Source organism: Eublepharis macularius, chromosome 4, assembly GCF_028583425.1.
Source record: "Eublepharis macularius isolate TG4126 chromosome 4, MPM_Emac_v1.0, whole genome shotgun sequence".
NCBI classification, from domain to species: Eukaryota; Metazoa; Chordata; class Lepidosauria; order Squamata; family Eublepharidae; genus Eublepharis; species Eublepharis macularius.
Window position 1 is genome coordinate 168,418,159 of NC_072793.1, and position 12,523 is coordinate 168,430,681.

At 43.5% G+C, this 12,523-nt stretch overlaps 1 protein-coding gene across 1 annotated transcript; it reads left to right on the top strand.

Moving 5' to 3' along the window:
* The first annotated feature begins 2,939 nt into the window (after positions 1-2,939).
* LOC129327148 (zinc finger protein 345-like) lies at positions 2,940-12,258 on the top strand. Its single transcript, XM_054975618.1, has 5 exons — positions 2,940-2,979; positions 5,160-5,286; positions 6,230-6,322; positions 8,904-9,866; positions 10,264-12,258. The coding sequence occupies exons 2-5, from the start codon at positions 5,253-5,255 to the stop codon at positions 11,067-11,069; spliced, it is 1,896 nt and encodes a 631-aa protein (XP_054831593.1). The 5' UTR covers positions 2,940-2,979; positions 5,160-5,252; the 3' UTR covers positions 11,070-12,258.
* Positions 12,259-12,523: the final 265 nt, after the last annotated feature.

Below are 12,523 nucleotides of genomic sequence, written 5' to 3' on the forward strand. Positions count from 1 at the left end.
CATGTGCTGCCTTTTCCCAACGGGGACCCAAAGCGGCTTACATCATTGTCTTTTCTGTTCTTTCCTTAGGACAATAAAGATTTGTGCCCTAAAATATCAATCACTAATTTATTAGTTCAAGGGAGGGGTTGTAACAAACTGTTGTGGATTGTTTTGTGGTGGGCAGTGGCAGAGGGGCAGAGGTGGTGACTTTGGGGGGTGGGTAATGGCGTTGCACCATGTCTGGCAACACTGAGGTGGGCCTCAGGTGGGGGGGGCAAAGAATACTTGCGGGGGGGGAGAATCCCACCCTCCTGCTTTTTCCTCTCCTTTCCCCCTCACCACATGTGTGTCATTCTCCTGTGGCCTCGGTAGGAGTGGTGGAAATAAGAGGTTCATAACCTTCATTTATGTTGAAATTGGACTGAGCTCCCGCAGCAGCCATTTTGTTATTAGACTCACTCTCCCTCAGGCAGCCACTTTGTGATTTTTTTCATTTATTTTTTTATTTATGTCATTTATAATCCGCCTTTCTCACTGAGATAACACACCTCAAAATTCATAGATTCAGCAAGGCTGGAGAGACTCCTAGCTTAGATATGCCATATCCCCGTGCAATATTGTCCACGTGTAATACCAGGCACCACCCATGTGAAGTTCTGGAGTTTCTCCAAAAACTCTTCCCATCTATATTGCATTTTAACAGTAAACCAAGATAATTTGTGGTTGTACGTTTTATTTTAAGTAATGGGAAACTTAAGTTAATCTATAGGAGAAAAAGATCTTTCCATAACTCCAACAAAAATAAAGCTCAGCACCTCAAAATTGACCATCCTGTTTCAAAAACCCGCTCTGCCATGGAAACTTGTTTGTGATAGTCACACCTTCTCTGCCATACCTACCTCACAGGGCTGTTGTGAGGATAAAATTGAGGGAAGAACAATGTAAGCCACTTTATGTTCCCATTGTGGAGAGAGGCAGTACAGATGGGGTGATGGTGGAAAATATCCCCTCTTATTAAATAGAGGGGGTTTGCAAAACTTCCCTGAGCTATCTGAGCCAGTAGGGTTTACTGGACAGAGCATTCGAATCCCACTTTGCCAATGAAAGTTGCTGGCTTGAACTTGTTCCGGATACACATTCTCAGCTAACCTACCTCACAAGGTGGTTGTGAGGATAAAATGGAGATAACAACACAAGCCACTCTGAGTCTCCATTGGACAGAAAAATGTGATATAACATTTGTTATAAATGTAATATTCCCTACACTAGTTTGCAAGGAAAGGACACTCTTGAGGCTGTTGCTTCATACAGTCTTGCTGCAAATATTTTGTCAGGAGGCAGAGTTCAGCTTGTCAGCTCTGGGTGGGGAAATTCCTGGAGGTTGGGGGTAGGACCTGGAGAGAGAGGTTTGGGAAGTGGAGGGACCTCAGTGGGTTATAGTGCCAGAGAGTCTGCCCTCCATTTGCTCCAGGGGAATTGATCTCTGTAAACGAGATTACAGTTTTGAATAATACATATATTAGGACAGGGCTTTTTTTCTGGGAAAAGAGGTGGTGGAACTCAGGACTGCACAATGACGTCACTTTGGGTCAGCTGGAACAAGGGGGGAGTTTTTTAAAGTTTAAATTGCCCTTGGCGAAAATGGTCACATGGCCAGTGGCCCCGCCCTCTGATCTCCAGACAGAGGAGAGTTTAGATTGTCCTCTGTGCCACGAGGTGCGGAGGGCAATCTAAACTCCCCTCTGGAGATTGGGGGTGGGGCCACCGGTCATGTGACCATTTTCAAGCGGTGCTGGAACTCTGTTCCACCAGGTTCCAGCTGAAAAAAAGTCCTGTATTAGGATGAAGGCACACAAAAGTTTAAATGTTAGGCCCTTTTTAAAATGCCTGTTTGCTATTATTTGCTAGAACTCAAGGTAAGAGGGCTTAACAGCCTGCATGAATAAAATGAGAGGAAAGTTTGAAAGGATGCTACAAAACTTGAAAAGTTATCCCTGCATTGCCATCCAGTGGTTCAATATACATACGAACCCAGAAAAGTAAAGATATTGGCTATTTAAGTGATTTTAAATAGCTTGATATGCAGAAAGGAAATATTTGGAGGTAGATGTTAAAAGCCACAGCAGTGATTTTGCAAGGATTTTCCTTAAAATGCAAAAATTGCTTGTTTTAGCAGGATTTTGGAAACCTCTTGGGCATTCAGATCTTGGGCTGAGGGGAGAACATTATGAGTACTGGCACTTTTTTAAAGGAAAAAAAGCACTGGATATAGATATAGATATTCCATTAATTAAATGAAAGGATATTCTGGCAAGAACAAGACAACAAAGAGCAGTTTTGAGGAAATAATTTCTAGGAGGGCCTGCAAAGCTCATCCTTCGGAGCAGAACATCACGAAAGCAGTCAGGGATGAGGGGGGGCGCAATGGAGAGGCACTCCCAGGATTTTCTTATTGAATAGGTACCCGAAGCGCCCCCCCCATTCATGAGGGGTGCTGAGGATGGAAAGGGGACCCCAGAAATGCAGGAATCAAGCCGACACAAAGGACTCTGAGGAAAATAAAGAGGAAGAGCAGAACAAGCTGTGGAGAAGAACAAGCTCCGGCCTGGAGCGTGTGACGAAAGCTTCAGGGCAAAGAGTCGCCTTCCATCAATGCATGAAGAAAGCTTCACTTGGAAATATACGCTGATTTCTCATTAAAGAATTCATACAGGAGGGGAGTGCAAAAATGCCCAGAAGGTGGAAAGACGCAGCATCCAAGCAAATTGGATTAAAATTATTTTCGATGTATTATTTTCCTCACTCCATGGCTCCCTTTGCTTTCTCTCTTTGCTTCTCTTGACTTTTAAGATCCTAAGAGTTAAAACCAGAGAGTGGAAAGTCCTAGACAGACACGGGGGGGGGGTGTAAGAAAGCCATTTCCTGCCCCCTCCCAGGACTGGGAGCCGCCTCTTTGTTTCTCTGCTTGCTATACTTGAATGGCCGGGAGGGAATCTGGTGAGCAAAAAGGGGCTTGGGAGGGGAGTTGCAATGCAAGACTAAAGCAGAACAGGAAAGCATGGGGTGAAATGGAGCCCCCCTAGTTCCAACCCTGTCATCTCCCCGGACCACCCCTTCTGCCTCATAGCGAGCCCCTCAGCTCCTGCGTGCGGAGCCGGTAGACCCCTGCAAAGGTTTGGAGTGCAAAATCGCTTTTCAGGATCCATAGATCCATCCATGTTTAGGAAGATGCAGCAGCTGCAGAAGGGAGGAATGGAGGCTGAATTGGGGCGGGGGGCGGCGGTTGGTGGAGGTGAAGCAATTGAGCTGCGACGCGGCACTGCCGCGGGTTTGGATCTCACCGCTGCCATGAACTCGCCAGGTGACCTTGGGAAGCCCCTCCTCTCAGGCCCACTTTTGCAGCTGCGTTGTGGGAATGATAAGGTTGAACTTTGTTCACTGCTCTGGGTGGGTGCTAATCTGCCCAGAAGAGGGGTCTACAAATGAACTGTTACAATTCTTGTAAGGCCGGAGGGTGGCCAAGAGAAAGGCCAAAAGAGAGAAAATTGCATGTAGCAAAAAGGGTTTTCTCAGCATTTTTCTCTTGCCCTCCCTTGCAGCGGCAGAGAGACACCCACAATGCCTTCTCCGCTGTTTCTTCCATGTGAAAGCTGCCATGCAGACAGCTCAGGTGGGGGGGGGGGATCAGGGGGGAGACGTGCAGCAGGCTGCAGGAAGGCTGTGTTCTCTGTTGCAAGACTCGCAGGATCGGGCCGTTCCCCTTGGTGCTGGAAAACGTTGAGGATGCCCTCTGGGAAGGCAGGGAAATGGTCTCATACACATCTAGGATGGTGTGTGGAAAAGTCCAAACCGGGACAATAAAGCAATTACTTTTATTAGGATTAATTTGAATGACCATGCAGGGTTACTAACCTTCAGGTGGCGCCTGACATTCTTTCAGAATTACAGCCGGTTTACAGTCTGCAGGAATCAGGGTGGGCTCTATAGCATCCCTCCCAAGCTACCTCCTCTCCCCAAAATATGCTCTCCCTCCCACCACCTCCAAATCTCCAGGAGTTTCCCAAGCCAGAATTGGCAACCTTATTAGGGAGCAAGGTTTTGTGTAATGCAAAAAGTTTCTTGGCCTTGGTTGTTGTGGGTTTTCCGGGCTGTATTGCCGTGGTCTTGGCATTGTAGTTCCTGACGTTTCGCCAGCAGCTGTGGCTGGCATCTTCAGAGGTGTAGCACCAAAAGACAGAGATCTCTCAGTGTCACGGTGTCAAAAGATCTCTGTCTTTTGGTGCTATACCTCTGAAGATGCCAGCCACAGCTGCTGGCGAAACATCAGGAACTACAATGCCAAGACCACGGCTATACAGCCTGGAAAATCCACAACAACCATCGTTCTCTGGCCGTGAAAGCCTTCGACAATACATCGAACATTGACTTTGTTTTTTAAGACAAGTTATGCGTCTGGGTGATGTTTTTCTTAGAAGGCCGGGCAGAAGCCTCGTCAGCAATATGTCACCGTCTGAAGTTGGTGGTTGAGAAGACCATTTCAAAAAGGGCTTGTTCGGTTTGCTTGTGCCGAGTGAAAGGACACAGAAGCAATGGCCACTCTTCTCTTGGAAACAGAAAGGGCCTAAGATCCAGATCTGTCCCAGGCCCTAATCAAACTGCAAACATCCCTTGAAAAAAAGAGCAGAACTCATCAGAAATGTGGTTGTCTCCTTATAAAGAGTTGCTGTTTTGTGATTGGTCACAGAAAAGGCATTTATATAAAACTGATGTCACTTTTATAGGGCCCCGCTATGTAGTATTGTGTTATAGGGCCACTGCCCCTATGCATTCCACAGGCTAGCCCTAAAAGAGGCATTTGGCCATATCTTTCTCCTATATCAGTGTGTTTTCAAAAAGTAACTATTCTGTAAAAGCAAATCAGCTAGAATATCTGAATTTAACACCATGAAGAATGTGTATGCTAATTAGTTCAAAGGTTATGCATTTATGATATATAATGTAATATTAATTTAACAATTATACTCCACCATTTCATATCTACATATACAAAGTATCATAGTTAAAGTAATTAAGTGACAAATATTAATTGGTATGTTGTAAACGTCAGAATTTTTTATTGCGTTAGCTCAGAAGCCAGATTTCCATTCATATAAAGAAATGCTTTCTTATACTTCTAGGGTCTTGCATCCTTTGAAGAGGTGGCTGTATTTTTCACACAGGGGGAGAGAACCCTGCTGAGTCCAGCTCAAAGAGCGCCATACAAAGAAGTCATGCTACAGAATTTTGGGAACGTGGCCTCTCTTGGTAAGAAGCCTTTTCTCCTTCACGCTTGAGGCTGTAACATCTAACTGTGACTACTCCTCAGTGCACCATGAGGAAGTCACTGTTGAGGAAGGGTGTAGTCAGACCTGTTGGCTAATTCTGCCACCCTGTATAAGATTTGGCAAGGTTTGGGGTTCTCCTTCAGAGATGAGAGCAGTCCTGTTCCTGGACCACATGAGGGGGCATCATAAGAGGTGCCAAGGGATGCTTCATTTAGAGAGGGTGGGATGGTCTAAGCAGGTGTTTCCATCCTGCTTGGGCCTTCATTTGCCTCTGCTGAGAAGGGGGTTGGACCTATGAAGTGAGGGAGGAAGGATGGCCTTGGAGGTAAGTTTTGGGAAAATAAAGTAAATAGGCTGGCAACCAGTGGAAGAGCTGGTGACAGGGACATGGAGGTGACTACACTGTCAGTAACATTGCCCCCATCACTACATCACTTCCAGGTACAACCCACATAGAACAATAGAGTTTCTGTTGATTCCTAGAGTTGTACCCAGAAGTGGCATAGTGATTTTGATGACATTGCTAGTTTTTAAAATTGTTATTATTTTTTCCCACTACTGCTTGGAGTGGTGGTGGGCAACAGAGTTTGCCAGCCGGAGGACTCATTTGGTGGGAGCCAAAAAGTAGAACAGGAGACATTAGGACATAATCTTCCATACCTAAAGATGGTGTTTTGCAGAGTGTCAATGGTGGAAGAAGCTCAGGGGAAGAGAACAAGTAGAAAACACCCTTGGATTCTTTTCTAGTTCTTCCATTTTTTACTTCCCAGCTAGGGAAGCACTGGATATGTAACAGCCAAGACCAGATGGATGTCTTTTGGTCCAGCTGCCATAGTTGTGAGTCACATAGTCAGTAATTGTGCTGAAAATGTATGTGCCCACAGGAGAGCCATAATCGAGTTTTTGTTTTTTCCCAATAAAAGGATCTGTGATTGACAAACCTAACCTCATATCCTGGCTGAAGGAAGAGGAAGAGCTCTTCCTCCAGGGCCCCGATGAAGCGGACGGACTGGCAGGTAGGTACCTAGGTCTGTAATGGGACTGTCTGATATCTGGAAGCTCTGGAGATCTCTTCCAGGGCCTGGTGGGTTTCTGTTGCCTTGTCTTCCTAGCTCCAAATAGCCTGACCTCAAATTCTACCTCAGATATCTCTTAATTTCTCACATTGGCTTTTTCCTCACAGTTGCTTCTCATCAAAAATGTTGAAAAGGATGTAAGATAGGATTTTTTTAGAAGAAAATTATGATTATTACCCTCCTTGGGTTCTGCTCAAACAAAGGCTACCTATAACTATTTATATAAACTATTTAAGAAGATACAGCTTATTAACAATAACAGAAGGGTGCATCTGGCTGTCTCTCCGTCTGTGGCAGGCATATATCACCAGAACCTCCCTTCCCCAGGAGCTTTGACTCTCGAAAGCTTATACCCTGAAATCTTACTGGCCTCTAAGGTACCACTGGACTCAAATCTCGAGGTTAGAAGGCATCAAGCTGAGGGGGAGGGAGGTGATCACTTAGGAGGGACCCTTCTAAGGGTCTAATGTACCAACATTCGCTTGAACTCCTCTGTGGTTGGGGGGAGGCGGGCTTTTGGTAATTCAATTATTAGGACTAGAGGGGGTGGCCTGTGATAGGTGTTTCGACTCCATGGTGCGAAGATTGCGCATATGATGTATTGCTAGATAGGTTGATAATAGATAGAGCTGGGGAGGAGTCAGCGGTCGTGGTGCACATTGGCACCAATGACATTTCCTCCAGTCATGTGGTCCTGGAAGAAAAAACAAGATTATTAGGAAGAAAGTTAAACTCCAGGAATTCAAAGGTAGCATTCTCAGAATTGCTAAGTATCCCATGTGCATGGCCAACTACAGAGGCACAGATTAGGGATCTCAATACGTGGATGAGAAAGTGGTGCCGGGAGGAAGGGTTGTGATTTGTTAGGCAGCAGGGGACTTTCTGTGACATGCCAAAACTGTACAAAAGAGAGGGGCTTCGCTTCAACCAAAGGGAACCAATCTGCTGCCACTTAATATCAAAAAAAGTGGCAGAACAGAGGGAAAGCTGACAGGCCCTTGGAGGGGCCTTTGCTTTGGGATAATTCAGTCCAAAGGGACCATAGTGTAAACACTAAAGGTACTGTTGGTAGGAAGGCAATAGAACTTGGACGACCGAGGAATAAATGGACTGCTTTAGGAAGATGGGGCGATGGCAGAGAAGCTTGATGAATTCTTTGTATCTGCGTTCACCATGGAAAGTGTAGGGCATGTACCGACGGCACAGCCACAATTTTCAGGAAGGGAATGTGAAGAACTGAGTCAAATTGAGTTGATGAGAGATGAAGTTTTAGACCTATTAGGGAAATGAAAATCCAGTAAGTCTCCAGGTCCTGACGGCATATACATGAGAGTCCTCAGGGAACTCAAATGTGAGATGGTTGATCTACCAAACGATATATGTAATTTATCACTACCATCAGCCGCTGTATCAGGAGACTGGAGAGTAGCAAATACTACACCGATTTTTAAAAAGCAGCCCAGAGGGGAAGCAGGGAATTACTGGCCAGCGAGCCTAATTTCTGTCTCAGGCAAATGAGTAAAAACTGGAATCAAAGATAGAATTATTAGGCACATAGGGGAACAAAGCCTGCGGAGGGAATATCAGCACGGCTTCTGCAAAGGCAAGTCCTACCTAAGCAACCTCCTAGAGTTATTTTTTTATTATTATTATTTATTTAATTTATAGCACACCCTCCCCACGAGTGGGATCGGCGGGTTACAGCAGTAGATAAAATTACAATAATTGTAGTTCTTTGAGAAAGTGAAAAGCATATACATAACAATGACCTGGTAGACTTCACATACTTAGACTTTCAAAAGGCTTTTGACAAGGTTCCTCGCCAAAGACTCTTGGGCAAATTTAGCATTCATGGGATGAGAGAACGTGTTTATGCACACCCTAGTTTGGAGCACCTTTCCTATGAGGAAAGGCTGAGAAGTCTGGAACTTTTCAGTTTAGAAAGAAATGACTAAGGAGGGGACATGATAGAGGTTTATAAAATTATACACAGGGTCGAAAGGGTGGACAAAGAGAAATTTCCTCTCCTAAAATATAGAACTCGGGGGCATCCAATGAAGCTGATGGGGCAATAGATTCAAGGCAGACCAAAGGAAATACTTGCTTACACAATGAGTGCTTAAGATGTGGAATTCACTGCCAGAGGACGTAGTGATGGCTGAAAGCATGGACAAGCTTAGACAGAGTCATGGAGGATATGTTTATCAGTGGCTACTTAGCCGTAGTGACTAAAGGGATCCTCCACATTCAGAGGCAGTGTACCTCTGGATACCAGTGCCAGGAGGCAACATCAGGGGACGGCCTTGGGCCCTATGCTCTGTTGTTGACTCTGTATAGTAACTCATTGTATGAGGCAAGATGCTGGACTGGATGGACTACTGGCCGGATCCTGCAGGGCTCTTCTTATTTTCATATGCACTTTAAGTGTGTCCAGACACTACCTCTTTAAATTTTATTCCCGAATTTGGGGGGTTCCATTTTCCCCCTGCGTCTTCATGTGAGTTTCTCTTTCCTTCAGCAGGAGGTGTATGGAAATCAGTGAATGAAAAGGAAGATCATCCGGTGACAGAGAAGGAAGATACCTATTCGGATGTAAAAGAGAATGTCCAGTATTGTGATCCTTTGAGGGAGGAGGAGGAAGAGCATCCACAGGAAGTGCAGAAAAATTCTGATCTTTTACAGGGCAATGACTCTCATGACATTCCACTACTTCAAAAAGTATATGAAGGAAACAGTAGGAATGATTGCCTTGCAAGTGGGGAAATTTTTCCTGAAAAATCAGACATTTCTATGCCATGGAATGCCCATAACAGAAAGAAAATATTTAATCGCCTGGCTTGTAGGAAAACTTTCACTGAGGAGGATAAACTAACTTCCCATCAAAGAACTCACACAGAGGATAAACCATATAAGTGCTTGGAGTGTGGAAAAGCTTACAGTCAGAGTGCACATCTTATTTCCCATCAAAGAATTCACACAGGGGAGAAACCATATATATGTCTGGTATGTGGGAAAAGCTTTGGACGGATGGATTACCTACGTTCCCATCAAAGGATTCACACAGGTGAGAAACCATATAAATGCTTGGAGTGTTTAAAAAGCTTTGGGCGGAAGGATGAACTAACTACCCATCAAAGAGTTCACACAGGAGAGAAACCATATAAATGCCTGGAGTGTGGAAAAAGCTTCAGTCACAGTGGAAACCTTACATCCCATCAAAGAATTCACACGGGGGAGAAATTATATAAATGCCTGGAGTGTGGAAAAAGCTTCCATCGAAGTACAAACCTTACTTCCCATCAAAGAATTCACACAGGGGAAAAACCGTATAGATGTTTGGAGTGTGGAAAAAGCTTTGGGTGGAAAGATAACCTAATTTGCCATCAAAGAACCCACACAGGAGAAAAAACATATAAATGCCTGGAGTGTGGAAAAGATATTGGGAAGAAAGATGCTCTAACTTTGATTGAAAGCAGGCACAAAGGTGAGAATCTATATAATAATGCCCAGATGTGGGAAACAGTTTCAGTCACAGTGGACTGAAATATACCTAATGGACAAGGAGTTTCATAGGCGAAACCATAGAAATGCTAGGTGTCTGGAAAGATCCTGCATCAAATCAAATGGTAAAGTGTGTTGTGACTCCATGAAGTTCCACCTCATCAGGTTTCCAGGTTTTTAAATGTTTTGATGTTTCAGGAGTTTTAATGTTTTTATGTTTGCAGCCTCAGCGATCCTGAATTGGGTGGAAAGGCAGCAAATAAATGTTATAAATAAATAAATAAAATTCTTGCCTTTCTACAGAAGTTAATTTGGTTCATACCGTAATGTCAGGCTCTGTTTCATTCCATGGGCTCATTCCACATTTCTTTTTCTTTCAGCTGGAAGTGTGTGGGAGTCAGCAAACGAAACAAAAGAGCATCCAGTGATGGCAAAAGAAGATACATATCCAGATGTGAAAGTGAATGATGAATATTGTGATGTACTAAGGAAGGAAGGGGGGGAATACCCTCTTAAAGGAAGACATAATTCTGGTCTTTTACAGGGTGATGACTCTGATGACATTCCACTACAAAAAATATACAGAGGAGACAATAGGAATGAGTGCCTGGCAAGCGGGGACAATTTTCCTGAAACATCAGACAGTAATATGCACTGGAACACGCATCACAAAAAGAAAGCATTTAAATGCCTGGATTGTAGAAAAAACTTGAGTCAGAGCAGAAATCCTTCCCATCAAAAAATTCACACAGGGGAGAAACCATACAAATGCCTGGAGTGTGGGAAAAACTTCAGTCAGAGTTCACACCTTATTTGCCATCAAAGAATTCACACAGGGGAAAAACCATATATATGCCTGCAGTGTGGAAAAAGCTTTGGGCGGAAAGACAAGCTTACTTCCCATCAAAGAATCCACACAGGGGAGAAACCGTACAAATGCATGGAGTGTGGAAAAAACTTTGCATGGATGCATAACCTAACTTCTCATCAAAGAATGCACACGGGGGAGAAACCATATAAATGCCTTGAGTGTGGGAAGAGCTTCAGCAGAAGAACATACATGATTTCCCATCAAAGAATTCACATGGGGGAAAAGCCATATAAATGCCTGGTGTGTGGGAAAGACTTTGGGCGGAAGGATCACCTAACTTCCCACCAAAGAATTCACATGGAACAAACCATATAAATGCTTTGGGTGTTGAAAAAGCATCATTAATTGTGCAAACTCCATCAAGGAGTTCACATGGGCGAGAAATCATATTGACATGTTTCCGAGGGGCAAGGGTGCATCTTTTTGTTTCCAAAGCCTGGAACCCAGAGGAGCCCTTTCTTTTTAACCTGGCAAAGCCACCAATCAACCCATGCTGGGTCCCAAGGTGGTTTCACTCAGAAATGTAGAAATGTTAATAAGTCATTAGTTAATAATTAAACATTTAATTAAAAAGCAAGTACAGTCCTACCAGATCTTTAAGCAGTAAAACAATACAGAAGGTACCTGGATCTCAGATGGTAATGCACTCCACAGCAGTTAGTTAAGCAGTAGCAAGGCATTCAGGACAGCAGCACGTAACTTATGATAGAAACATAGAGGACACCATCCACAAAGATCCATACGCCTTAGAAGAAGTAAACCAGACCCAGGGAGGTAGGCAAGTTACAGACTTCTGGCTAGTCTGCCATCCGACCAGTGTCGCCTAGTGGAATACCCTGGTTCAGAGAACCTTCCACAATTGTCAAGTCATTGCTCCTTTCTTCCCCCTCCCAACTCTAAAATTAATTAGTGCTGTTCTTACAAGTTCTTACAACTAGAGACTGAACTTGGGACATTCCGCATGGAAAATGTGTTCTGCCACTAAGCTATGGGTTCTCCAAGAGGATCTGTTTGATCAAATTCTTTTACAGAAAGCCCTATCTTTCAGTACACAATATGTATAAATGGGTTCTTTGTTTAACTCTTCCTCAGTAAGACACACAGAAACTTCTCTTAGTGTTTTCGTCTTTATTTGAGATTAGCTCTGATTTTTGTATGCAGGTATGCCGTTAGAAAATAGATACAAATGAAACAGAATCCTATTGATAAAGAAATTATGCATGCAAGAAAAGTAAGTTAACATTTTTCAAACATAACTAAATGCAAGTGATTAAAAATATCTCTTGGCTAACTATTTTAAGATACTATGAAATGCTTTGAAAATTCGTAAATGTGTAAAGATACAGAATCTCACCTCTGTCTGAAAACTGATCCACCAAAAATCTCGGTTGTCTTATCTATGTGACATCTGTTTATAATTAGTGACAATCACTGTCTTCGTTATTCTGTGTGATGTCTCCAGATGATTGTATTATAAAGAATATAATCGGTTCTAAATTCTAGCTGATTCATATTTTTCATCATGTTGATGTTTTTGCTGAAGCTAGCTGCGATGTCATACACAGCTATGCTTTTTAATAAAGCTTTGAAGCTGCTAAAATCTAGATTAAAAGATTATATTTAGCCATGTTTAGTAATTAAACAAATCAAATATTGCATCACGAGGGCTTGAGCAGAGAAAGGTCTTTCTACCAGAAACCGTTTAACTAGAGGAGCTGGGACTTGAACATTCATGGTCTGGACTCCCTAACCATCTTATAAAATCACCT